At 37.9% G+C, this 27,938-nt stretch overlaps 4 protein-coding genes across 7 annotated transcripts; 3 read left to right on the top strand and 1 right to left on the bottom strand.

Annotated features, from left to right (window-relative positions):
* Window positions 1–219: 219 nt before the first annotated feature.
* On the top strand, window positions 220–5,162 carry LOC149014503 (triacylglycerol lipase 1-like). 2 transcript variants are annotated; one of them, XM_089156858.1, is made up of 9 exons: window positions 220–482; window positions 607–720; window positions 1,275–1,415; window positions 1,532–1,642; window positions 1,748–1,891; window positions 1,971–2,011; window positions 2,092–2,168; window positions 3,208–3,303; window positions 4,423–5,162. In XM_089156858.1, exons 1-9 carry the CDS (start codon window positions 408–410, stop codon window positions 4,743–4,745), a joined length of 1,122 nt encoding a protein of 373 aa, XP_089012984.1. In that variant the 5' UTR covers window positions 220–407; the 3' UTR covers window positions 4,746–5,162. The 2 variants fall into 2 exon arrangements, with proteins under 2 accessions (XP_089012984.1, XP_089012983.1); XM_089156857.1 differs by having other exon boundaries at window positions 221–504; window positions 4,423–5,157.
* A 420-nt stretch (window positions 5,163–5,582) lies between these two features.
* Window positions 5,583–9,368, bottom strand: LOC149014502 (ATP synthase epsilon chain). The gene is made up of 2 exons (XM_089157017.1): window positions 9,033–9,368; window positions 5,583–5,918 (listed from the first exon to the last, which is right to left on the bottom strand). The coding sequence occupies exons 1-2, from the start codon at window positions 9,226–9,228 to the stop codon at window positions 5,890–5,892; spliced, it is 225 nt and encodes a 74-aa protein (XP_089013143.1). The 5' UTR covers window positions 9,229–9,368; the 3' UTR covers window positions 5,583–5,889.
* Window positions 9,369–10,771: 1,403 nt separating this feature from the next.
* On the top strand, window positions 10,772–15,729 carry LOC149014501 (cytochrome B5-like protein). 3 transcript variants are annotated; one of them, XM_089156833.1, is made up of 7 exons: window positions 10,773–10,915; window positions 11,834–11,939; window positions 12,053–12,090; window positions 14,748–14,825; window positions 14,912–15,003; window positions 15,088–15,195; window positions 15,605–15,729. In XM_089156833.1, exons 2-6 carry the CDS (start codon window positions 11,861–11,863, stop codon window positions 15,152–15,154), a joined length of 354 nt encoding a protein of 117 aa, XP_089012959.1. In that variant the 5' UTR covers window positions 10,773–10,915; window positions 11,834–11,860; the 3' UTR covers window positions 15,155–15,195; window positions 15,605–15,729. The 3 variants fall into 3 exon arrangements, with proteins under 3 accessions (XP_089012960.1, XP_089012959.1, XP_089012958.1); XM_089156834.1 differs by lacking the exon at window positions 15,605–15,729 and having other exon boundaries at window positions 10,772–10,915; window positions 11,838–11,939; window positions 15,088–15,593; XM_089156832.1 differs by lacking the exon at window positions 15,605–15,729 and having other exon boundaries at window positions 10,774–10,915; window positions 15,088–15,592.
* A 4,289-nt stretch (window positions 15,730–20,018) lies between these two features.
* LOC149014500 (Pseudouridine synthase family protein) lies at window positions 20,019–26,957 on the top strand. Its single transcript, XM_089156853.1, has 10 exons — window positions 20,019–20,403; window positions 20,941–21,015; window positions 21,179–21,316; window positions 21,406–21,453; window positions 21,553–21,633; window positions 22,784–22,897; window positions 23,264–23,365; window positions 24,863–24,974; window positions 25,545–25,591; window positions 25,703–26,957. The coding sequence occupies exons 1-10, from the start codon at window positions 20,050–20,052 to the stop codon at window positions 26,063–26,065; spliced, it is 1,434 nt and encodes a 477-aa protein (XP_089012979.1). The 5' UTR covers window positions 20,019–20,049; the 3' UTR covers window positions 26,066–26,957.
* Window positions 26,958–27,938: the final 981 nt, after the last annotated feature.

The raw sequence follows: 27,938 nt of genomic DNA, 5'->3' as shown, positions 1-27,938 counted from the left end.
AATAGAGGAAGAAATAGAGGAAGAAATAGAGAACGAATAGAGTAAGAAGAAATTTTACTCTAACCACCAACAAGAAAAAATAAAAATTTTATAGAATAGAAATTTAGAATTGTTGAGTTAACATATTCACATATCAGTTCAGCAACCCCTTCCCATATTTAATTTAAGTTTTAGAAAATTATATAATCGATAATATAAGTTCTAACTAAAAATTTAGCCCATAAAAATAAAAAATTGAAAAGAAGTTATTGCGATCTTCTGATCATCAATCAACCACTACCTACTTACAGGAGATCTTGGTGAGCAGCGAGCACTAGCCTGAGGTACCTCGCAAGTGCCGGCGGCATGGGAATTGTGGCGGTTCTGGCAGCCTCTCTATGTTTGCTTGTGGTCACCGGCGTGGTTAGATGCTCACCAGAACAGTGGAATCTCGGCCGATCACAGAGCGAGGGTTTGTGTGCTCAGCTCATTCAACCATCTGGGTATCCCTGCTCTGAACACACTGTAATTTCAACTCTTCTTCTTCTTCTTCTTCGCTCTCGCTGCCGGCGTTCTGTGACTATTCTGATCAAGTTAGAACTGATATATGTGCTTCGCTTTATTTAGGTTCAAACTAAGGATGGCTACATCTTAGCTCTTCAACGGGTTTCTCCTAAAACAGGCGGTGATATCATGCTCAGTCGCGGCCCTCCAATTCTCCTTCAACATGGCCTCTTTCTGGTTGGTTTTGTTTATTACATTTTGTGTTACTTTTCAATTGAGTTGTTTTTGTGTCGATTTCTTGCTTCTCCCTTGAGGAAGGGAGTTTAATTAAAGTTTTGATGGAGTGGATCAAACTCAGACCTAACGTGCATTTGTAGTTTGTTGCTTGAATCTGAATTTCATAATCTTGAGGTAATTTTCATTTACCCAGAATAAGTTCTTGAACCTTAGACCTATGAGAAAGGTATCAATGGATAGTGTGAGCCTTGGATTTAGGAGGAGGGTTCAGGTGCTGTTGGTGTTAAAATCTCTCCGGAAACCATTGGAGTGAAAATCTGAAAAATTCATCAGTTTAGTGCATGGTAGGTACCTTGGAAGATATCGCCCCAGCCACACTGGAATTGCAGAATGAATTTATGTAGCAAACCCATTTAATTGGAATAAGGCCAGTTAGTTGGATTGTTCTTAACACATATTAACCAATAGCTTTTGTTTTTGAATAGTTAAGAGGAAGCTTGGTTATGTTCTTCCTTTCCTTCTCAGCATAATCTCAAACTACAAAGCATGGGCAGGGAGGAGATATATGGTTTGCAAATTCATTTGAACAATCCTTAGGCTTCATACTCGCTGATCATGGTTTCGACGTATGGGTTGCAAATGTACGAGGTACTCGTTGGAGTCATGGACATGTTTCCTTTTCTGAGAAGGATAAGGTATGGATACTTGACATATTTAACTTCCTTAGTGGGTTGGTACACATGAGTGTGTGTGTGTGTATTCGTACTCCTGTTCTTTCATTCTGCTATCTGAGGTTATACTTATGTTGCAGGAATTCTGGGATTGGAGTTGGCAGGAACTGGCTCTCTATGACCTTGCAGATGTGATTACCTATGTGTACTCAGTAACAAACTCCAAAATTTTCTACGTGGGTCATTCCCAGGTCACTAATTCCTTCGCAGTGCCCAGATCTCATTTGCATTCCAATAGTATCATCTAATTTTGCTGCTTCTTCAAGTAATAGCTCATTTTGCTTATTTTATCGTAGGGAACCATCATGGCTTTTGCTGCTTTCACTCAGCCTGATGTAGTGGAGATGGTCGAAGCTGCTGCCTTACTTTGTCCTATATCTTATTTGGATCATATCAGTGCTCAATTTGTGCTTGATATGGTTAGCATGCATCTTGATCAGGTATTATTTTTCCTTTTTTTTCCACAGCCTGCTTTAATCAATACTTTCAGCTGACAGCAGATTGGTTTTATATATCTAGGTGCTTCTGACTATGGGCATCCATCAGCTTAATTTTAGAAGGTCCTTTTCTTCATATCCTTTCTCTGATTTAGGCTGTGTTTGAAATTCTTTATTATAATTTATGTTTCCTTTGTATATAGTGAATTCGGTGTTCAGTTGATGGATTCTGTTTGTGATGGTCGTGTGGACTGTAGCAATATTCTCTCTTCTGTTACAGGTAAACCCAACTGTCCATTTATTTAACTTTTTCAGGTAAACAGACACCTAGGATACCTAACATTTCAAGAAATGCAGCTTAGGTATCCTACGTTTCATATATCAAGATTAATCATCAAGGTTTTTGTTTCCTTCTTTAATTTCCAGTTACCCTTAATATTATCTTCACTGTTATTCTTCCCTTCAACCAGTAAACTATGACTCTGTTGTATCTCCCCCTTCTTCCCCACCCCAGCTACTTACCCTTGTCCTAACCAGTCCCACCATCCGGACAACTCCCTTACCCCATCAGTCCCCTGAAACCTGGTGTTTGCGATGCAATTCAAAAGTGTGCACACACTATCAAAATGAAGTTAATATGCAGGATGAGTTGTGTTAAATCTGACTCATTTTTGGGCATACATCAGGACCAGCCTGAAGCCATCTGCAGGTCGGCCTAATTGACTGCGCCCTAAATTTCATGCTTGCTTCAGGGCAATTTACAAGCCTAGGCCTTCCTCTGAGCTCTTTTAGATCAACTGAATACTAAACCAGGAGGGGTAAAACCCCAAATTAGGTTCTATTAAAGCCAGATTTGGCTCAGTATATTACTGGATAAGAGCAAAAAACTTTCCTCCCTCCACTGCAAAGAAAGAATTACCAACAAATTTTGTACAGAAGCAAACTAATGAAGTGGAATCTTAAAATGTGAATGGCTTATTTACAGCAATAGACGCTCTGAAATACCACCTACACATGGAGACAAATATTTTTGGATTCTCTTTTTAAAAGTAGAGTTCGATATTTTTTAAACAGAATGGTAGGTAGCTATTACTTCATAGTCATGCAGCAATGCTATAAAAGCTAAGATGAAATAAGTTGGTGTAGCTTGCATTTACTGTCAAAAGAATCTAGGATGATATTTTAAGGATTTGAAGTTCTGGGTGCCCTAATGGCTAATTGTATTAGGTGATAATGTATATATTCTTTCATTATTTTCTCCTTTCGTGTTATATTTTGTTGCCTGAAATAGATATTATACAAAATTGATCTATTTGCAGGGGAAAATTGTTGCTTCAATGGCTCACGTGTGGACCGCTATCTCGAATATGAGCCTCATCCGTCATCATTAAAGAACTTGAATCACCTTTTTCAGAGTATGTAGTCTTGGCTACTAATGCTACTACTTTTTCCCCCTCTCTCTCTTGTTTGTCATTCATGTCTTTGTAGGAACCATTAAATATTTTCTAGTTCAGTCCATATGCAGTAGTCAAGTTTTATAATTATGAGATTGCCTTTCCATCATTAATGGGCTAATCATTGTGTCAGTCAAACTATTAGGACATGGCTTGACTGTCTTAAGATTGCACAGAAATGCTGTGGATTTTTTATGACACAAGTTTACATTTTTAAAATTGGGGAATGGGGATTGCACATGTTCTCCATTCCAAAAACAGAAAGCTTTGAAACATTTGAGGCTTATTTTGGTGATTGTTGCCTGACATGTACAGGGTGAAATATTCATTGTTGATTCCACTTGAAAGTTTTAGGAAAGCAATTCATTTGCTTCTCTTACATGGAAGTTCAATTTTTGTTGGATGTATCCTTTTTTTTTTCTTTCTTTTCCCCAACCATTTTGGTTGATTCAACCTTTTGATGGAATAGTAGCTTTGTCATATTTCATCAGTTCGACAAGTTTTGTATGGAAATCATGCTCTCCTTCCATGATGGGGATCCACACATACCTTCATGGCTAAATGTCAGCCAAGAACAAGCATGAAAAATGGTTAGTGAGAGAGGTTCTGCAAAGTCATCAGAATTCTCATTCATCTCACAGTAGTCTTTTGGTACTCTTGTTTTGACATTCTTTTGAGACTTTTTTCCCCTGCTTGTCTGGGGAAATTTGACTTGATGAGATGGGTGAAGGTTTGCCTTTATCAAATATGAGGATAGGGATTTGTTCATTGAGGGATGATTGTACAGTGTCATACCAAAAAAGATATTGCTGAAAGTACATTAAAATTTGAGATTCCATTTATTGGTTCAATTTCTGAGGCAACTGAGTTTTTTTTAACAACTGGGGTGTTTGTTTACATGCAGTTTTAGTTTGGGGAAAACTATCATCGTTTCAATCTGTTTTAATACATAGTTATTTCTTTTTACACTTAATTATTTATGTGCTTGCTGGAACCCCTGGGATGCCCTTGTTATATATTGTCCTTGATTCAGTAAACCCATTGCTTAAAGTATCCCTAACCATTTGCTCCTTCTGGCAGTGATACGGAAAGGCACATTTGCCAAATACGACTATGGTTGGTGGGGTAACCTAAAGCAATACAGCCAACTGCGACCCCCAGCCTTCGACCTTGGACTCATTCCAAAGTCCTTGCCCTTATGGGTGGGGTATGGGGGAAATGATGCCCTAGCAGATATCACGGATGTAAAGCATACTCTCAAGGAACTCCAGTCAAAACCAGAGCTGCTTTATCTTGATAACTATGGTCATATTGACTTTATATTGAGTGAAACCGCAGGTGAAGATGTGTACAGTAATGTTATTGAGTTCTTTAGGTCATATGGAAAGTCTAGTAGTTCTTGAATGGCCTACTCAGTGGAATCCATTGTTTAAATTCAGATTCTACATGTAATTAGTAATTATTTATGTACATATGTTGCAAATTTAGGATAATACCTTCTCCAGGAAGCGAACATCAGAAAACATTATCAAGTGCAGATTACAGATCTCCTATTACTTCCTAGTACTTTCCATCTATTAACGGCTCTGCCAACTTTGATTCTGGTTCAGCTGGCATTGGTCACAAATAAGAAAGAACCCTGTAAGGTGTAACCAACACTGATATGATTCCAAGCCTTAGGTACTGCAGTCTCCAACCACTCTTATCTTGAAATCTTTATTGATACCCTACAGACTAGGTATTACACTGATTCGACTTCAGTGCTGTCAATGGTCAATATTTCGATCTCAACAGTTGGCAGCAGGTATTGCACATTTAATGCGCAGCATGAAGAGGGTAACACAAGCTATGAAGCAAAGTTTAAAGTATCGGTATTAAGTATCATATCAGTTATGTGATTTTAAGAAAGATATCGCCTCGTATCGAGTGTTGTACTATAGAGTCTAATGTATTTTAAAACAATTCAATAGAGAGACATATTGAGATGTACCATATCAATTGTGATATGGTACTGTGAAGTACAATATCTAGTTCCAAATCAACGGTGAAGGAAACTTCCTTCTTTCAGACTTCTCTGCCAAGTCACTAATCACCAAGTTCCTAGAAAGTGATAATCCAATGGGAACCAAGTCCATGAGACATAAGCCACAGCCCTTAAAATCTTATCAACAAACAAAGCAGTACAAATGCAAACATGCAGCCCTGAGAGCCCCTGAGAACCTATTAGGACAAAAAGTATGTAATGCAAGTGTTTAATGTATTCATTCGATACAGTCCCAAGAATACCACCTAGCAGCATAGCCGATCCATATGCTTTAATATTGTGACACAGTCCATAAACTGTTCACAAAAATTCCACTTGAGTAAACAATAGAACCAAATTGTACCTCAAACGTGCAATACATCAATTATCTTATTGCGAGTACATTGTACTTACAAATCCAAAACCACAGTTAACTTTTTAAGTATCCAGAAAGTAAGGTAAAACTGCCAAGAAAACAGCAACACATTATTCCACTGCCTCTAAGACTGAGCCCTACTCTCCTTTCAGTCTTCAGGTGTATCCGAGCGAAGTGCTGGAAAACAGCAGCACAAATAATTGGTCAGTATCATAGTCGTATGACTGAAATATCTTGTACATGACTAGTAGCAGTAGAAAAGAATTGCTAGATGCTTTCACCACAACATTGTTGAGAAACCCTAGTTCTTTTTTATTTCTTAGGGTTTGAGGGAAAGGTTAGTATTATTAAGCTTGACATACATTCAATGAATAAGTATAAACATCATATTACCAAATAACTAACCACACAGAGGTCTATAAGCCTGAAGATCAAGCATCTCATGTCGAAGCATATACATCAAGTACCAACAGTCAGCAATGATAAGATACCTCACCAGACTATTTATTAAGTCAACAGAATAAAATGCACTCCCACAAATACTTCTGTTCCTTTTTACCTTTTCTTTTTTGGTTATCTACAATTAAGGGCGAGGAGAGGAAAGAGGTTTTTTCTTCTTCTTCTTTCTTTTTTTCTTTTTTTTTTTTTTTTTTTTGGGGGGGGGGGGGGGGGGTTGAAGAAGATGCACATGCAACCTTTCCCTCGACTTAGCACTGGCAGCCACCACCATGCAATATAATGAGTTTGGGACAAATCACCCAGCAGCAACAATCGAGCAATTAACCTACCTCATGCTCCGTTATTTTCATTTAACAATGTCAACATGATCACTGGGCTTATTGATATCATTATTGAATAGCAACAATAATACAGAAAAGAACCAAAACTGTTGCATGTGAAATCATGACGATTGTTTTTTATGGCCAGATCAAAGAAGTTACTTTGGTTAGGTGGAAAAAAAATTCTGAATGACTAACAGTGTGAGAGTATTTCAAATGACTAGCACACCTGGATACCAGCCTCCTGCCCCAAAAAATCCATGGTGGTTTCCTAATATGCCTCTTTCTCCAGGTCACCCTACATTCCTCTTTTGGAAAGCTACACTCAGGGCTTATATGAACGGAGCCTTCTTTGAGATATGAGACCTTACATCGGATTGAAATAGAGAATGTTGGAGTTCCAGACCAATTTTGCATCCCTAGTAATTTTTATTACTAGGCCTTCCATACAACTTCCAGCATTTACAAGGTTGTCTTTCATCCTACCATTGGTGCTTAAAAACATGGCCCTACTTTGTCCACATTTTGGACTCTTTTTGCTGCTATACTTTTGTGTGAAGATAAAAAAGCTAGCATCATTCTGGGGATTGGTAATATCGTTAAACTTCTTTCAAACCTATTCTGCAATTGCCTACAGGAAGATGTACAAATAAACAGACAAGAATCCCACACACAGTAGGAGTTCATTTGAAACTGCAAACTTCCCTTGATAGTACAGTATTTCTTTGGCAGTTTCAGCTTGATTCCACACTACATCCAGATATCTTGCTCTAAAAAAGGCTCATGTTATGCCCTAGTTTAAAATCTATCAAGATGAAAGACAATTTATTCGTGTTCTAAGATGGTGCCCAACTGGGACAGATATGGATCTTGACTCACTAACAAAAACCAGCCAGTGGATTCCCACTAATGTGTTTCAGTACAGTAGTATCATTACTCACATCTCCTAATGCACACACCCAGTGCATGGGATTCCCACCACTGCAAGTCTGGGTCAACAATCCTAAATGTTTACAGGACTGACACATCCACCTCTCAGCGTCAAACACTTTCTTTTGTAAGAGGTATGGGATGACACATGGAAACTGTGTATGATGAATGGTCATTAAAGCAGCAAACAAAAACCAAGTAAAATAATGCAACCTAGTTATCCATCAGGTGCCACCCATCCTATTGTTCCACCAAGATCATCTGAAGACGATATATACAACAATTAATCAAGGCTAGCAGGCCTTAAGCAATAAAAATTCAAAATATTCTACTACTAGGGCATTCCAGTTATTAACACTTGCACTTTAAACAATCAATGTGGGAATTCTGTCTAGTCCTTGAAATGTTTTTGGAAATCCAGTTTTTTCTTTTGCAATTCATCTGGACCCTCACCATCCCGAACGCGCCAACACTCTCCACCCAACCGATGACCTCCTTATTCAGATCAACATACCACTATCTCTCATTTATTCTAAACATAATACCTCACATCTCAACTTTAACTCTATTTGCTTATTACCCTTTTGTCTTAAAAAAATCTTCCTTTTGTTTTCTTTCTATTCATCAGGAATTCTCTATCCCATTTTAAAGTTTATTTAACAGGAGAAATTTTCCCAAAATCCAATGGGGATGATGAAACTGTCCACAAGAAACAAAATATTTCCTCAAAATCAGGCATCCGCCTCCCTGACTTGAAAATAAATTGATGTTGCCCTTATGCCGAACAAAGAATTTGAATATAAAGTTACATAGTGTCCTTCAATCCCCATATAGAACTAGGGATAGGGAAATGAACCAAATCAGACAATCAGGTACAGAATAACCCCAACATAAAGTACATGTTGGTGTTGTGATACTTCTGCTTGAGATAGATTGGAAGAATAAAATGAATGTTTTGGGCTTTGGGGTCACTGAGAGAATGCTCTTGCATTCTCCAATTGTTTGATTGTGAAACCATCTCACTGTCTTCACTAATGGACGTAGGCTAAAAGATGAAAAACACAGATCCTTGTCTATTATGTGTTTGTCCTACGCCTCACTGAGGTCAGACTTAGTAAGCTATTCCTCTATTTGATGGTCACTCACTACAAACTTTTTCGTATAGATTGACTCAGATGTCAGATATACTCACTCTGAAAAACATGGATTCATTCCAAACAGAAGTTTTGGAAAATGCGCTGCAAGATTTCCCGCGGGAAGCCCCAAAAGAAGATCCCCTCACAGAACATTATTTTAAAAGGCCATCCAGGCAATCAGATTCACCCTAAATCCCAAAACACTCCTGAACGCTCCTTACTTCTATTGATGCCCAGAAAAATCATAGCAGCCAGAACATTAATACTGAAAGATAACCTAATTCGAAGCGGCCAGTGGAAGTTCACTACAAGAATCATCATTATTATTTACGAAATGAAGTAAAAATCCAAATCAAAAGACATAGTTCGACATCGACAGAAATTGTCCTAGAGATCATTCAATATTCAACCCAAAAATAAAAAGAGAGCAGAGAGGAAGCACATACTGGGTTTCTCAGGTTTGCCGTCAGCCCATTTGGAGACAGCAAAGTGAACTTTCTCGCGGTTTAAGGCCTCGGTCCTGTGAGGCTCCTTGAGGCAATTCCGAACCAGAGACGCGCAAATGTTGGAATAGCTAATGTAAGTCATGCCTGCCGCCCTCCAAAAGGGAGCAGCCGCGGTTGAACCTGCCGCCGACGCCATGGATCTCCTCTTCTTCTTCTCGCTTTTCTCAGCAACTTCTCCGTCGATAGCAGTTTCCCACCTTATCAGGGATTTCGCTCGTCTCGTGAGAACGGACAAGGGTTTACAAATTCGGAGTTCAGAATCCGAATCGAATCCGACGGATGAGAATCAACGATATATCATATGATATATGTAAGACCTTCTATTAATAAATATAAGAATTATTTTTGTTTTTTGTGATGAACATAAGAATTCATTCTTAGAATACCACAAACTAATGTTGGGTTTCTTTAATATATTTATATTACGTGTGGGTTATAACCAATGTACCGTATATTGCCGATACAAGGCGATTATTCGACGTGTTGCTGGGGCAACACAAAACCCTGCAACGATACGATCAGTCGACTATTCGAAGCGTCGGGTGACATGTCATCTTTGAATTGTCTTTTTTCCCCTGGAATCTCCAAAAGAGGCTAGAACAAATAAAAGCAAGCGCAACAATGTTGTCCAGGCTTAATGATGTGGTCTGGATGGAAGAAGAGGGCAAGGAAGGAGATGCAATTTCTTGGACTAGGGAAACGGTGGCAGCAGCAATGGTGTTGGAGAAAATAGGGACGACATGGGTCATCTTTTTGCGTTCAAGTCGATGCTCGAAGACGACTGGTACGTTCACAGTGGAGGAAACCCATCTCACCATGACTTTCAGAGCATCCAAAACCACCAAGATATGAAAAACCTCATCGTGTCTTCAAACCCTATTGCAACTAAGAATCTACTGCTGCAATCAGTGGACTCTTCATCGTGATTTCCGTTGTCCTTGTTTAACTTTGACTCGTCTCAAGTACAGTCCTTCTTGCCTATGAAATCCTGCTTGTCTTCGCTGCTCAATGTCGTCTGCAACAACCCATTTGAGAAAGGTTTTGATTTGGGTTGTGAGCTGGGATTTATGGCGCTTTTGCAAGGGAACTTGAACACGAACTTCGCTGCTTTGATGAACAGAGGAAGTAGGGTTTTAACTTAAATTAACACCATTAGTTACAATTAAATATATTTAAATTTCAAATGTGGGAGGACAAAAATTTCCCTCAAGTTATTTAATGCATTATGCTATTTTATATATATATATATATATATAAATTAACGTCTAATGACCAATTATTTCTTTTCAAAACCATATATTAATACAATGTATTAAATAACCTAAAGGATATTGTAGTCCTTTTATATTCAAAATTTGAATATATTTAAACTGCTAATGGTGTTAGTTTACTTGAGACCCACATATAATATATATATTAAAAGAATCAACATTTTTGGAGGGATAATTTTATTATTTTAAACAGAAACAAGTTTTAAGATGGTTAACAAATACACCACAAAAAAAAATGTAAAAAAAAAAAAGGAAAAAAAAGAAAAAAAAGAGAATTGTTTTGGGTATCAATGGGCCGGGCTAAGGTTTTGAAGAGCCCGCTCAATCCAGTACAATCGTAGGCTTGTAACCCAATAGAAGATTTTTTTTTTTGTGTGGTTTAGAAGCCCAATAGCACATTGGGGATCTACAGATGAAAATCTTTTAGCCCGTCGTTCATCAATGTAACCTTCCACCCGGGCGGAGGGTACCGGCGCTGCGCGAGGAAGAATCGAATCGAATCGAAACACACCAGGAATCGAAGGAATCTGTCGGATTTCTTTCTTCCAATCGGTAAGAGTCATCTCTTTCAGGCATACATACACATACAACACCATCAACCACAACCACAACGACATTGTGTTTTACGTGTCACTCCTCTCTCTGAATGCATTGCGTTTTCCAAATTTCAAATAAATTATTCTCCTCTCCTTTCTCATTCTTAGTTCCATTTTGGTGGATTTTCTTTCCATTGAACTATTGCTCTGAAAGTTGCTGGTTGTACAAGTTCAGATTCCCCTTTACCTGTATTCTGCATTTATTTATTATATGTAATATTAGAGCTCAGCTTTCGAAATTTATTGATTGATCTGAATCCTCTAATTTCATATCGTCATATCGTCATTTTCACCAGAATTGTGCGCGTGCCTTGCACATTGTAGTTGGTTAGCTTAAGTTGTTCAATTGTATGAACAGTTAGGTGGAAGTCTGAAACTCTCCTAGTATTCATTGATTAATATGTGCAAGTGTACGATTGCTATTTCTGTCATGAGCTGTTAATTTATATGATTTGTGTACCTTTAATGGCTGTTAAATTATTTCTAAATCATACGTGCTGAAAGCTTTTATATTGCTTCTTTAAATAGAGAATGTTATGTTTTTGAGATCCCTCTCCCCCCCCCCCCCCCCAAAAAAAAAAAAAAAAAAAAGAGGTTTTCCCCCTTTTTATCGGTTATTGGGACCCAAGGGATATTGAACTCATGACCTTTCATTTGTGTCGTGTTGGTCTTTGGCAACTGAGCGACCCCCTTGGGGTTGTGTTAGAGACTTTGTGAAGCTGAAATCATTGAATGAAAAGAAACAACAGTAGGAATACTAAAGTACTTTAGACTTTAGTTGCCTAGATGAGTGCTTGTTGGCCTTGTCACCTTGGCAAGTATTTATATTCTCGTCATTTTATTTTAATCGTCTTCGTTATATGTTTTTGTTCAGGTAGTGCAGGGAACGACAGCCCAAGATATGTTGATTGTTTTAATAACGTTGGTTTTGGGTGTCTTACTGGGTGCCTTTTTTATCATTCCACGAGCACGTAGACCTGGTAAATTATTGTGTGTTGTTGAAAACTAGCAAGTGTAACTACAAGCTTGTGGATTGCAAAACTTTCAATTTTTCCCCCTTTCCTAATAATAGTGTTGTGTCCATCATGTACAGATAATGCAGAAGTTGGTAAGCCAAATCAGAACAATAAGGTACACAATTAATGCTTTCATGCAATACTATCATGGATTTGAACATCATTGTTGATGATATTCTTACTTGAAACATTGCAAACAATTTATTTCAACGTTTAATATGTGAGAATTGAATATGTTATGTTGCTCCAACTCCCTGCATAGTTTTCTTCATGGACCATTACCATATTAAATGCAAAGTTTTGTAGTATAGAGCTAAAAAGAAAGAATTCAATATACCTACCTTTTCCCAAATAATTGTTTTCGTGGAAACCTTATCCCAAATAATTAGGTTCAGCTATGTGTATCGTGGTTTGCCATTCCGCGAGTCTCACACAATGTCGTCATGAAATATCCAAACATAATAAAGCAAACTTGTTTGTAATCCAATTATAACTTATAAGCCAGTGAAATAGAGTCAAAGATCAGATTGCAGTGGGATCGCAGATAAAGATAAAATCCAGTTTGAGAAACAATTAACAACTCATCCAACATATCATAAGTGCAGAGAACTTCTGATTGGATGTACATCTCAATTAATGGTGGATGATGAAAAATGATGTATAAATCTGGTGGACAGATTCAGGGATATGCTAGTAATCTACTTGTTTAAAAAAAAATGAAAACCTAGTCAAGAAAGACTCAATAGCAGTTGTTAAAGGATCCAGAAATACAGTTCTAATGAAATAAAACAGAATAGTAATGCCACAAAAGAAAAGAGAAATCAGTTCTATAAAATTAATCTAGTTAACTGAGTTTTTTTTAAGTAACTGAGTGCTAATAGGAAATCTGAACTTGGTGGGAAGAACTGAATTGAAAATGGATCTGAAACCGATAATTGATAAAGCGATTCAGTGGCAATGTCACCAAGGTTCAGCAAGGATGCATCCCATAATATGCGTTAAGACCTACTCAAAGTCAGGTTTTAAAATTGGATTAAGGAACCTGATGATTGTTGAAGATTTTGGAGAAGAGAGGAAAAAAGTATGATAAGAATCCACCTGATCTGGAGGACTAGAACCCACCAGCACCGCCATCCTGGAATCCTGCTAGTGTATACTGCTGATTTCGTGAGAGTTACTTTCTTTAATCCCACAGGAGTAGCACTGCCTGAATAACACAGATGCATGCCTGCCAAACTCGATTCTGTGGAAATTTCTGCAAGTTTGTGCTTCTCTCCGGTCTTACCTCTTCTTCCATATGTTGAAGTATTCCATATTCACAGAGAGGGAAATGTGATTGCTGAGACAAGAAGCCAGCAAAATTCAAACATTAGAATATTTCCCATATTTGGAGTGAGGATAATGTGATTGCTGACTCTCAAGCAAAGAAAGGTGCAAAATTCAAACATTGGACTCTTGGGTAACACATCCAATTTTTTGGGGAACTGATGTTATTTTGGGTATAATAATTCAAAATAGATTCAAATTTGAGATTTAGGAGTTCCTGCTGTATGCAATGCCAAAGGTAGATCTTGTAAGCTCAAATTTGTAATTTTTCTGTCTTTTTTTCCTGTGTACACATAGATGTTAATTCTGTAACCTTCTCATTATATTCATCAGTATCATTTGCTGACCTTTAGAGTGAGAGAGAGAAACCCCACTTTATCGTTCCAGCTTGTGTATCATCCACCAAAACAATATCATCTGCAAGGTGATGCTCCAAGGTACCTCAAATTGAAGTTGGGTATTCACTGCCTTGGCCCCCTGGTGTTCTGACACTAGTCACCTAATCAGCAATTCAGCATAGATTTACGGACCATAAATAGAATCTCATTAGAACCCTCATACCTGCCTCAGTAGATATGGGAGGAAGTGTTATGTTATAGTTAGAAATTCTATTGATTGTTAGATTACGACATTGTAAATGGCTTTGAGTGCCCCACCCATTAATGGAAGAATAAGGTTAGACCACATTAAATCAAATTGCTGCAAACCTCCTGCTATCTCTCTCTGTCCTGCATTAGATTGTCAGGCATTTGAAATCTAGGCTGAGGATTGGTGTTTGAAGTTCAGGTTGCATGCTTCTTGGAGTTTAAGGCTGAAGTTGCTAGCTTGGGGTTGGTGATAAAGTTCAGCTCCTGAAATGACTGTGGAATGAGTCTTGTCATCATCCCACCTACATGCTATTGCATTGAAGATCATATCAACAGTGGAGTTGGCTCTTGCTCCTATTGTTAGCTTGACGTCTGTTCTGTAGATCATGGAATTGGTATTAGCTTAGCATTAATTGAGTTGTATTATTTGCGTGGACCCATAAGTAAACCCAGTGGGTTTTGTGACCCTGCTGTTGCATCACCACCACTGGTCTGTCATTGTTGCACTAACCAGACTACCTGTATCTGAGTTTGTTCTCTCATCTTGTGATTTAGTAATGCTTCCTTTGTGTTGACTGAGTTCATCTCTGATTCTATCATATTAGTCTTACCTTTCAACCTTTAGCATTCCCATCTGCTCCTTTCAAGCATCTGGTATTTTTCATATCTTATAGCAACGCTTGAGATTTTTCCCTTCAGTTATCCCCCCCTTTAATTCAAGCAGTAGTTAGAGTTGCCTCTTTCCTCAGCAACTGACCCTACTTAATATGTTTTAATTGTTTCAATGTTGGGCCATATTTCCAACCATAGGTGTATTTTGTGATTTACATCTTCGTTATTTTCCTGTCTTACATTCCAGGCATCTAAAGCCTACACAAGAAGTGAAGTCTCCTTGCATAGTAAGAAGAATGATTGTTGGATTATCATCAAAGATAAGGTTGTCATATTTCCGAAACTGGAACCATTATATTATTTCTCACACTCTGTTTGATTTTCATTACTTATCCTGTTTGTCAACTGTAGGTGTATGATGTCACTTCTTATGTGGAGGAACATCCAGGTGGAGACGCAATCCTAGCACATGCAGGGGATGATTCAACAGAAGGGTTTTATGGGTAATGCACAGCTTGTTTTTTCTTATATTGATTGTTTGGGTAATTTTCTCCATCATTCTTAGCAATTTTATGTTTTACTTACAGGCCACAGCATGCAACCCGTGTCTTTGACATGATTGATGACTTCTGCATTGGGGATTTGAAGCACTGACTAATACCATCCACTTTTTTGTAAAATTACAATGCTGCATTGTGAGAATCACTTCTTTTACAATGCTGCATTAATTCTGGTTCTGGTTCCAGCAATTTTTATTGGAAAACTAGATACCATCAACAGGTCCTCTAGATTTAATCAAATTTCATATGGTTAATCATGAATTCAGAGCCACCTTGTAGTGATCGCATTCTTTTGGATGCTAAAAAAAACATTTGTTCTGTGTGGACCATGATTCTTACCAAAGCAAAAATGTGTTGGATCTTGTACTTGGGACTGGATGGGTCTTACCTGTGCTTCCCTTTTCAATTTTTTTACTCAGTTGATCATGTCTCAGGTTTAAGTGCTTCCTATTATCAGGATTGATTAATTGTATGCTTTTAAATATTTAATTGTTTTTGCGGTGTTAATGCTTTTTAATTAAGATTTTGTGTTGTGGTCATCCAGAGATTGTAATCCCGAAGTTCACTATTTTATCAAATCAGCTGGAATTGATCTAAAGTGAATATTTGCAAGAGGCTCACAGTTCCCATAAAAGGTACCGATTAACATCCATTTCTAGGAGGCTGCTTTATATTAGGGACAAATAATGAAAATGCAGGTTCTCTGGAAAGCCAACATGATCAAAGAAAATGGCGGCAACTGTACATTTATGAAATTGGAAGCTGTTGATTCGGTTCTCTTCCACTTAAAAACCAGGAGACTTAAAAGCTTATCCGTGGTGTTTTGATGTTCCTTTTACTGAGATATGATAGCAGTGCGGTTGTTAATTCTCTACTTAGTGTCTGCTCATGAAAATAACTTATTGATTTGTCTTTTAGCTGGTGGGTAATGCGGTAATGCCAGATAAAAACTTTTTATCTTTGCACTGTGGCATCTGAAATGCAGACTTGATCAAAATACATGCAATGGGATTTAGGGTTTCTCAAAACCTTACAAGTGCAGGTTCTTCCAAGGTGTTATCTTTAGAATTGGCTGGCGCTGCACGGTTACAGAGATTAAGGAAGCCAAAATATCTGTTTTTCGAATTAAGTTTCCACTTTCCACAACCCTAGTTCTCGATTCTGAAGGAAGACATAAAAGACAATTCTTGAAATGGTGTGCCCGTTGTCTTTCTGGTATGGTTGTGCCACTTCTGCATGAATGTTTACCATAATCTGTCAGTTTCCATTTCTTAATTTGGTAACCCAAATTGATATGCTTTGCTGAGGTGAGTCATTCACATTGACGTACAGTAATTGTGGGGTTCAAGAGTGATGTTGCGTGTTCTGTTGGGTTGCACACAGCAAGTGATATCAGTATTGTTGCACAATTGAACATGCAAATCTTTTACTGATAAAAAAAAACCCATTGAAACCCTAATTGAATGATCACTTTTCAGGTAGGTATCGGATAGATATTGGGGAAGGTAAATACTGTTCTATTGAGAAGAGTGAGAGTGGGAGCTTTGGAAAAACTATAAGAAAGAGACATTTTTGGTCTCCAATGGAGTAATCACATCCCCCATAAAGAGTCTCTTTTTAGGTTTATGGGGACTTGTTGAATACAATCTGGAAATGGAGGGTTTCAAGCTTATGGACGGCCTTCCTTTCAAACCCTAATACTGATCAACCTATCTCCATCAACCACCTAACTTTCTTTGTGGGAAATTAGAAAAGGAAGAAGAGAAAAATTCTCCACTAGTAAGGACTAGGGAACAATATTGCAAGATGAGAAACAGAGAATCTAGTCAAGGAAACCCTTCAAAATATAAAAACAGAGGGATTTGAAAAGATTCCACAATCCATTGAATAGTCTTTGCCTCTTTGGACTTCCCTGGCTGCTCTGAAATTGTTTCTTTCATCTTGAATGCCGCCAGTGACTAGCAGACTTCAGTGGAAGGGTTGAACAGGGGTTTAAGAACCAGAATTGATTCCGATTGATTTGGAACAGAATTAGCAAATTGATCCACCTTGATCTGACTCGGGCTAATTCGGTTAAAAGAAACCGAAATGCCCTTGAATGTGCCGATTTCGATGTGGGTGCTGACCCCGATTGTTCGCGTTCCAGAAAAGGAAAATTTATTTGATTCCAAATTTCAGAGAGATGGAACTGGTCCATTCATGAAAATGAGATTCAAAGTTAAGAACCTGACACGATACTTCGTCGTACGAATATGAGAACGGAGGTGGCGCAGTCGATAACCAATTAAGACTCCACGTGTTTGACAAAATGCCCAGCCTATTGGTCCTAAGTCAAATGAACTATCAATGTCAAACACTCTTCTTCTCTATATAAACAAATCTGAAGGCGTCTTGTATTGCATATGTGACCTCAAATCTGCAGAACAACCAACACATCTATAAGCCTGCAAGTCCTCAAGAACACGCAAAACCAACTAGCAATGGTTAGAGAACTGGGTTCATTTCGTTTCTTTCTTCCACTCCTCTTCTTGGGTTTGAGTTGCTTTACCTTCTCCTTCACTGAAGCTGCGCGTGGCTTCAATATCTTGAAGGTTGGTATCGACGGTATTGAAAAGAGCTCTGGGTTGTTCGACTTTTTGTCTATTGGAGCAATCAAGAGCACGGGTTCAAGCCCTGGTGGTGGAGGACATAGGCAGACCAACGCTCTAAATCTTGGTGGTATTAAGGATTCTGGCCCAAGCCCTGGTGGTGGAGGACACAGGCGAGCCAACCGTGTTGACACCCTTGGTGGGAAGAAGGACTCTGGTTCCAGCCCTCCTGGTGCTGGTCACAAGTTCACAAACGCTCAAACTCTTGGTGGGATTAAGGATTCTGGTCCTAGCCCAGGTGGAGGTAACAAGTTCACAAATGCACAAACACTGGGTGGGCACAAAGATTCAGGTCCCAGCCCTCCTGGTGCAGGCCACCACAAGTTCACAAAAGCTGAAACTCTTGGAGGGATTAAGGAATCTGGTAACAGCCCTGGTGATGGACACTAGGTTTATGATTGTTTCATTTATTAGAATACATAAATACTATGATCATGATATAGTGAGATCCGGGTAACCCAGTTTGGTTATCTGAGAAATAGGAAGAAATCATTTATTCTTTTGCAGGTAAGGTCTGTACCTGAATTCTTACAGATCTCCATCCAGTATATTTCTGTAATCTGCTACTTATTACCAGTTTCTTACCAAGTTCTGAGTTCATCTAATGTAAAAACTAGTTACACTATTAGAGCACGAGCTACTGTGGTTTGAACTTATCACTCTATTGATTTTGAGTCTTTTGACTTAGGATGCATAGATGTACGTGTACGTGTAGAATTCTTTTGGTGGGACGTGACAAAGCATTTCAAAGCTAATAAGTAACGTGTAATATTAACAAATACTGTAATGTCTCAAGCAGATCGAATTAGAACGTTATTGTTTAAATTCAACACCTGCAACAGGGGAGCAAGTGAGCAACAAGAACATTCCAATAATCTAGTATGCTTTGATTGGGACTCGTAAGAATTTGGTGCGTTAATTGGCCAGACAAAAGGAAAATTTTGGTAGGACCATTGGATTGGTATAATTGTTTCTTGCTGACCAAAGTCAAAATTGATTCAATTTTCCTTTTTATGCCCTTCAATTGTCAACGTAATCAACTGCTAGTCACCGTGACATTCACATGTCCCATGTTTCATTGGACTAATTTGACAGCCACAGCCAATGTTGACAGTTGACAACAAGGTCTCTAGAGAAGAAATCTGAAACAAATAAGTTGATTAAATGGAATTTTCTTCTAACTCTCTACTGTCTAGTAGGGGTGTCAATAAAACCTTATCAACCTGAGTCGGTCCAAACCCACTTTGAGTCCAACTCGAGTTTGGTCTGACTTTTTAACTCGAAGGACATATTTGGATTACAAAATAACTGAACCTGACAAGGTCAATTGGGACTCGAATTTAGTCCTCAGTCCAATCTAACCCAACCTTGTATCAATTTAGTCAAGTTAGAATTATACATAACTTGAGTTTAAATAATTACCAACTATATATATCAATGGATTAGTTCAATTTGTAAACATGGCACTTCATAACTAAGAGGCCAAGACTTCAAATCTCCTAGGTGTCACTATGCTATGCATTTTGCTTTATTTTTCAAGGTTAAAAATCAAGGTTGGGTCAAGGTTAAATAGGCTAATCCTAGTAGGGTTACAAATCAAGATTGGGGTTTTCAAACCCTAATAGGGTTGGTTAGGGTATGGGTTTGGGGGTTTAGGTCCCTAGGGTAATTGGGTTTAAACCGACCCGACACAACCTATGCCCTTGACACCCCTTGTCTTTAAGTACAAGCAGAGTTGTAGTGGTTGATCTGATCTACAACCAAATTGAATTATCTCAATTGATTCGATTTTCAAATTTAAAAGGTGAATTTCGATTTTGGGTTTTGTTGCTTCAAAAACTTGCTCGTCTTGCACTGGCCTGCAAAACAACTTGTTGAGCTGTGGCAACAGAAAAACATGTCTAGGCTCTAACGATCAATTTAGTGAAAGTTCATAGCTTAGAAGAATGAATGTTGTAGAGCTTTGAATAAAAGAAAATAGACAAGAGTCTACGTACGTAATAATGTCAATGTACTAGGTTCATATAGGATTTAGGGCAGGTCTACACACTATTGGGCGTGCCGACCATGGTCCGACCACGGCGGCTGGTCCTGTATAGGTGTTTGTCCGGTCCGACCATTTTAGGTTTTTTCGGTTCTAAATTGACGCCTTGCTCCAGAACCCAGGCTCAGAGTAGGCCCAAGCCCAAGTAGCGGCCCAGGCTAGCTGGGTTGGGTATAGCCCAGTATAGGCTTAATGGCCCACCGCGGACACGTTTGGTATTTGGTATTTTGGTGGTTTTCGGTTTTCCTCTCCAAGCGAGAGGAGGAACCACACGGCACATTGCGGCTGAAAACACAAATGTTTGAACAGGTTCTCCGACGGCGATCTTCCCTTCCGGCGCCGACGAAACAAGCCACTGCGAACATCTGTACTGCTCTCATACTAAAGCTGCGACTTTCCTTTAGCACTGCAACGGTCGTCTCAGAAGAAGAGAAAGTGCACACAGTAGAGAAGGGGAAATGGCTCACCTTGCCTCCCTTTAAGTCCACCATTGACGCTGCCTCTGTTGCCAAAGAGCTTTCAGGACGTAGTTCTGATAGAAATGGAGAAAACAGCAACACTACCAACACCACAACGGCTCTCAAATGGGTACTTCGCTGCTGCCCGCGTATCCCAAGGTCCCTTGTACAAAAGCTATTCCGTTTGAGACAGGTCAAATTTTTTCCCTAAGTTTTATTTCCTGTCTTTAACAATCCTTGAAGTGTCTTAGTGGATTATTAAGGATCTTCTTTATGTTCTATATTTATGTTCCAATAACCTTGTTGCTTTAAATTATATCTCTAGAGTGAAGGTAATCACTTTTGACTTGATAAATTAACATGGATAATGAGTTTTCTGGAGTTGGGCAGTGTTGAGAAAATTTTGTTATCCACATTGCGGAATTACACACTTCTTATTGGGAAAGAAATCATGCTGTAGGCATAATATTGGAGAATTATGTCCTGTTGCAAATATAAGGATTTTGACCATCCTGAAGTCATTATGTTAGACATCTTAATTCACTTTTTGTATGTCTTCATGTCTCATGCTGATTGCCAAATGATGTCTACATAAGTAATTCCTCATGCTTCAATTGATTAACTGCCTTATTTTCTCTGTTCGTTGGGATCAAATTTGCTAGTCATGGCTGGTTTTTACATCCTAGTTGGTTGCTGAGCTTTTCTTTATTCCATTTTGTGTGTTGAACAGGTTCGGAGGGAGTCCATGACAGCGGGGAGTGCTTGTGAAGTTGAAACCGAAGCTCAAGCACCTCATCTCAGAAGGGTAAAGGTTCCAACTAATACAAATTTATTCACTTAAATGAGAAATTCAAATCTGGGAAAATATTAAGATTCCTCGCATCGAGTTGAAAAAAGTACATCGGTTCTTGATAGTTTCTTAGAAGAAATAAAATTCCCAAATCTGATAGTTTTCAATTATTGGTAAGGTGTCAGCCAAGGATGTACTGAATGCAGGGGATCGGATTTTTCTCCCCATTACGGTAAAAGAGCTGGCGACTGAGAAGCATGAATTTCCTTACAGTGAGGATGAAATCAACTATATCCGTAGCCTTGAGCTGTACAAGGTCTTCATGTTCTTCCTTTATTACTTTTTTTATTTGTGACTTAACCATGTTGACCATCAGAGTGATTACTAATGCTTATTGAGGTGCAGGATCCAGCTATCATTGTTATCAATAAACCTTGTGGCATGCCAGTTCAGGTAAGTTGAACTCATGCATAAGTTATTCTTTAGGATATTCAATATTCACTTGATTATGTTATAGAGTGTGCATCTTTAACTGGTTGCATCTTTCAACAGGGTGGCATTGGCATAAAAAAGAGCTTAGATGAGATTGCAGCAACATGTTTAAGATTTGATTACTCAGAACCTCCCCGTCTGGTGAGTTTTTCACAGATTTGGTTAAAGAAGGAAAAAGTGGTTCCTAAGTATGAAACTCATCATCTGTACTGAACACAGCAATGCAAACCAGAATTACACATTTACTGTCATCACATTCCATTTGTGGCTGCAGTAGTCCATGAACATGGGAGACTTGTTGAATGGGTTGGTCTCAAGTTGCTGAAATTTGAGGTCCTTTGCTGGACTATGTGATCCAGGTCCTTGGATTTTTCAATGCCTGGATTTTGTGAGTTGACCAATATAACGGATAAGCAGTATTTTCTGAAACTTGTTTCTGCTGTCCCACTTTTAACGTGTAACTATATAATCCAACCTAGCAGATTTCCAGATTTTGCCAAACACCACAAGCCGTCTGCCAGTGAACATCTTTAATCTTGATATGGTTGCTACTTGCACCTTCTGCATTTCCTTCCTTCTTGTTGTGTTTAAGGTGGAGCAAATAGTGTTACCTATGCAGCAGACCAAGATTCCAACAACCACCATACTTCAGCAAGATTACTGTGATCAAAATACTTTTTTGAAAAAACAAACATTGTCTTTTTTCTCATTGGTGTGACATGAGAATTTCCAACTCATTAAAGAAAATTTTTGGTATCACCAACTGTACCCTTTTGACTACTATAGAACTAAATACTATGTGATACACTATATAAATGAGGAAACATAAAAGAGGTATCAGTTACTTACAAGATCTAACGTAGAATTACCATTAATGATAAAACCAATAACTGAAACAAAAACTGGTGGAGACTTTACCCTGATCTTAATGGGGTTTAAGAATTCAGAAACTCGAAGCATTCAGAAAAATGAAGAAGATAAGTTCATTGAATCCCTCTCTCCTAATTCAGTTGTTTGGGTGACCCTTCAAGTTTGTTCAGAATCCTCTAAGCCATTTTCACTCAGTCCTGGTTGCAGTTCTTTACTAGTTTTGAATTTTTCCTGGTTAGGGGTCAAGCTCTACCAACCAAAGGAAGAGCTGTTCCCTATTAGAATATTTGACCAGCTTCCAGAATCTTGAGTCTACAATTTAAACTGATAGCTTGACTTCCAATTTTGAGCTAATGTTTAGAACACTTCTAAGGGATGATTTCTTGTAATTGCAGCATAACAGCTTGAAGCTTTTTATCAGGTACACAGACTTGATAGAGATAGCAGTGGCATATTAGTGATGGGGAGGACGCAGCTGAGTGCTACAGTTCTACATTCCATCTTCCGTGATAAAACTTCCAGAGCATCACTGGAAGTGAGTATTCTTTTCCTTCAATCGCTAAGTACTCTTTCTTGGAAGCTTTTGTGTATGTACCTATTTGACTCATTTGAAAGAATAAGTAGATGGATATCCCTCCTTGCATTTGGCCTGCATCTCTTGCATGTCCATGCATGTGCACCAGCACCGTGGACGTTGCTGTGCACACTTCCAGCTCTGAATGGGAAATGGCAATTTAGATAAATGAATGGCCCAGATTTGCATTGTGCCTTTGTGATTTTCGAAAATGCTTTTCCTGTTGTTGCACAGATAACTACCCCATATATTTGTTTACTTGTCATTTTTATTATCCTCTTGGTTTGAATTATTTTCCAACCATATATATATTTATATTTTTTCAAGGACATTGAAAGTAGAAAGAGAACTCTACAGAGGAAGTATTGGGCACTTGTGATAGGAACTCCAAGACGTTCAAAGGGATTGATTTCTGCTCCATTAGGGAAGGTTAGTTTTTTCTTCTTGAATCTTTAATCCTGGTCTTGTCTTCTACGGCCTTTTTGTAGGCCGTTAGGTTCAAGATGTTTAATTTTTTATTATATGATTGTTTGATCCCATTGCTCAGTTGTGGATACAAGTAGTTCTTCCATGTTATATTCGAACTGGCTGAGAAACCAGTTATATTAGGCAAGACTTAGCAAACTCCATGTTTTAATCAGTGAAGTCCAAGTACTTCCTCAGGATTTCCCATGTAAAGAATTTAAACCGGACGGTCTATTTTCCTCTTAAATTATTTTCATCACATGATTTGAATGCAGGCCTATATTTAATTCCAAGGGCCCAGCCATGGCAACCTACTCTATACTCTCAATTAAAGACAATCCGGCCTAACTTGTCCAAAAACTGGTGATTTTAGATTTGGTTGTTCAATTGATGACCAGGTTATGAACTCAAGACAAAAGTACATATCTGTGATAAGAACAATAATATCTGAGTGATTTGAGTTTCTAGATCAGATCAGGAGTTTTTTGGTTTCAGTCATGGATTAACGAATTAGTATCGGATTGACTGGGTTGTATTGTTAACATTTGAGGCTGATTCCTGGCCAATCCTGGATTGCATATTGGTATCCAATCATCAGCAAAAAATCATTTTCCAAAGAAAAGTAGGATAAAATTGTTTGATTTGGGACAGTAGCAGCAGAGATCCATTCCCGATGCAAATATTGAAAGGACCACTGAAATCTCTATCATCAGTTTCTTGTATTCCCTTCTTTCAGTTCATACTGTAATAGAAAAGCTAAAATAAAGATCTTTGAATTACATTAGATGTGGCCTGAAGTCACAAGTAATGTTATTAATGCATCTACAAAAGCAGACATCTCAATTGGATCCATATAAGGAGAAAAACAGACCTGGTCATCTTATGCCTTGATCATCTTCACTAGAAAAAAGAAAATCTTCCTTTTTATTACAGTTTAACAATAGAAAAATAATCTTGGTTGTCTGGCACACTAATGATTGATATGAATGTTCCATGTATTGTTTATTACTTTGAAACCATTCACCTGGTTGTCCTTCATTAACGTCATTTTCCATTTGCAGTGTGAGTTATTAAAATGAATAATGTTATTTTCAAAGCACTGACTTTGATAGAACAACTTCTTTTTGTTTACTTTTGTTCATTTATCATTTTATCTTTATAACTTCATTGGCACTTGGAAGCTGGAACAACCATGGCAAACTCTAAGCTTAGGGATTTCTTTTTCTGAATACCATGATTTGATACAGGCTATGCCTTATTAGCTTTCTCAAGATCAGCCTTAGAGCACTAGCATTTTTTCCAAGACACTCAGACATTTGGAATATGTGTTTTTCTGAATTTTGGCTCTAAAATATGTTTCATGTTATCTTTCATGACTGAATTGATAGAGTTAGGTATTATTGTCTGTTTTTGATTATTTATAAATATAGTATTGTGCTCTGTTGCTTTAATTGTATTCAGGTTGTGCTGGAAAATGGAAAATCTGAGCGAATTACAACTGCCAGCAATGACAAAATAATTTCTCCTCAACATGCAGTGACGCAGTATCGAGTGATCCAGCCTTCATTTCATGGTTAGCTTGGAAATATGTCAAATATTTTTTTTTTTCTTTTCTGAACGATATTAGTAATGGACAAGGAAGTCTTGTACTCTTAGGACTATATTTTGTGTAGTAACTCCAAAAGAATAAAATCCAAGAAAGAACACACCTATTGACAGGAATTTCCTTGAAGACTTCATTATCATGTACTGAAATTAAGAGTTGCCGCTGCATAAATTATCCTGATTTAATTGATTTGGATGATTCTTAATTTCCAAATAATCTGGTTACCCTGATTGTTACATGCATCTCAATCAACGCCCAACTGCACGTTGAAGATTTTATATGCTTCTATTTGCTATTATAATATTCATGGTTAGTTATAGTTTTCTTTGGAGGAGCAATATTTTGAATCAAGTTAAAACTCTAGATATGTGCTTTATATTGGCTCTGTTTTCCTTTCCTTTTTTTTTTAATCTTTTTTTTGGGGGGGGGGGGGGGTGTGAGACCTTTCAAGTGGAATTTCTGCAAACCCTTTTGGATTTCTTACTTAAAGGTGCAAGTTCTCTTTTGAATTTTTTATTTTTGCTTGTAATTCTGCAGGTTTTACATGGATAGAATTGTGTCCACTTACTGGTAGGAAGCATCAGGTATGGTTTTGAACCCTGTAAAAGTAGGCAGAATTGCATCACAATATTTTAAGCCCATTAGCTACCTGCTCACTGGCACACAATATTCCATCCCTTTTCCTGGTGAAACAGCTCCGTGTCCACTGTGCTGAGGTTTTGAGAACACCAATAGTTGGAGACTACAAGTATGGTTGGCAGGCTCATAAGAATTGGCAACCTCTACCTTGTTCAAAGCCTGAGGATTGTTCAACAGAAACGATTCCCAAGCAGAAGATTGTTCCTTTTGGAATCAATTTAGAGGGTGGAAGTATTTCAGAGGACCAGCCTTACCTGCATCTCTATTGCAGGCAGATGATTTTGCCCAATGTGTCTCTGGCGTTACAGCATTTGGAGTCATCTTCATCACATTGTGAACTTTCAGAACTGGAGACACTCAGCTTGTCTGCACCTTTTCCTCCACACATGCAAAGAAGTTGGGACATCTTGAACAATTGAGGTTGAGTTCGCAGTGTAGCTATCAAGTATTCTCCATCAATATGGATTTTCCTGCTATGATTGATACCTGTTATGAAGGTGAAAGAGTTATTTTCCCTCTCTTTGTGTGAACTGGATTGGATGTGGAGTAAAGTAACACTGACATTGACTCATTCTGGTTAGCTCACCTAATCATACAAATATTAATAGGATACCATTTCTCCTGGATTTAATATTCTCACTCTAAATATCAGGTATAGGTTACCCACCCAGACAGATCTTTAATCTGACTCTTTCAACTTTCAAGACGCTTCGGTTGTTGGATCCTTGTTGTCTAGACGGTGGAAAAGTTTGGTCAAATTGTGGAGGAGATTAGAGCTTTTCTTTGAAGCGGGATTTTTTTGGTGTGGTCACAGTGGGCGTGCTGCTGCTGATTAGATTTTCAAGGTGTTGCTTGACTCTGAGCATACGTGAAGATTCTTTCAAAATGTTCCTCTAGGTTTGAAGGAGATGATTCAGGCAAACTATGAAGCTTGAGTCTTCTAGTTTTCCAAGTGTTGCTTGACCCCTTTTTTATACTCAAAAAAAAAAAAAAAAAAAAAAAAAAAACCATACCGATCTTGAAGGGGAAAGTTCTCTGAGGATAAGACCACTTACTCTTTGATGACCTGTTAGCATTCTTTTTTGTAAATAACTAATAAATCTTGGAGAAAAAGGAAGTGGTACAAACGCGTTTACAGCTTATTGTAGCATAAGTGCAAACCATGATGCAATAGCAATGGAGGAGCACTTGTGAAAGCCAAAAAAAAACCTGTTATGATAGAGGTTTAACGTTTACTCCTGAAATTTCTATACAACTTTTTCTCAAGTTTTTAAATCAAAATTTTCCTTTTTATTTATCTACTCAGTAAGACCCATAGGCCATATAGTTGATCCCCAGGTCTTGCAAATGGTGATGTCCATTTCTTAGCACAGAGGGTTCACTCTCTCAGGTTTTCTAAGATTTGGTTCTGGGTTCTTGCCCTTTTAGATGTTCTAGTTCTGTAATCAAAAGAAGGCTTATCTACTGGGATTCTCTCATTTTTTTTTTTAAAAAATTTTTTGGTGGGTTGTTTTTTTTTTTTTTTTTTTTTTTTTTTTGGTTTTTTTTTTTTTTATGTTTTTTTTTGGTTGCCCGGTTATATCTTACCATGCTAATAATGGCTTAAAATAAACAATTGTGGTTGGTAAGGAAACAGTGGAGTCTCTTTAAGTAAATCTATTATTGTTATTGATAATATTTTAAATTAGTAATATTTTTTTGAGAATTAAGGTATAAGATTTAGACACTATGATCTTATAATCATGATTTGTTGATTTTTACCAACTAAACTCTAACAAATTTTAATCTAATGGCTCATGGGCTTCTATTTCATCATTTTTTTTTTCTTCTCCCAGATAGAACTCTCAAAATCAACACTAGCTCTGATGATGCATTATTTTTCGACAGCTGGAAAAGAGGTTTAGGTCCTTTAGAAGTTCATATTTTTCTATCACATAATAAAATGTGATAAGAATTGGGTTCACCTTGAAATCTGAATCACTTCCCTGTCATAAAAAAATAACTTATTTCCTAATGTTTTCTATTTATGTAAAATCTCTTGAAATCTATATAGATCACACTAAACCATGGTATTATCGTGCCGGAACAGTAAAGTAAGCATAAGTGACGAAATCATGACATATTAACTCAGACTCACCAACCCCAACGAATCCACAACCCACAGTGCTTTTGGGGGACCAATCCCAGCCGTTCATGATCCACCACGGCTCAAAGACAAACTTCCTGGTTGATGTGTCACTATCGAGCTCGGGTGTTAGTTTCTCAGTTTCCATATCCCATCAAATTCTCTAT

This window comes from Hakea prostrata, chromosome 5, assembly GCF_041222555.1.
Source record: "Hakea prostrata isolate BN-2017 chromosome 5, UWA_Hpros_2, whole genome shotgun sequence".
NCBI lineage: Eukaryota > Viridiplantae > Streptophyta > Magnoliopsida > Proteales > Proteaceae > Hakea > Hakea prostrata.
This window is presented reverse-complemented; position numbering and strand designations above follow the sequence as displayed.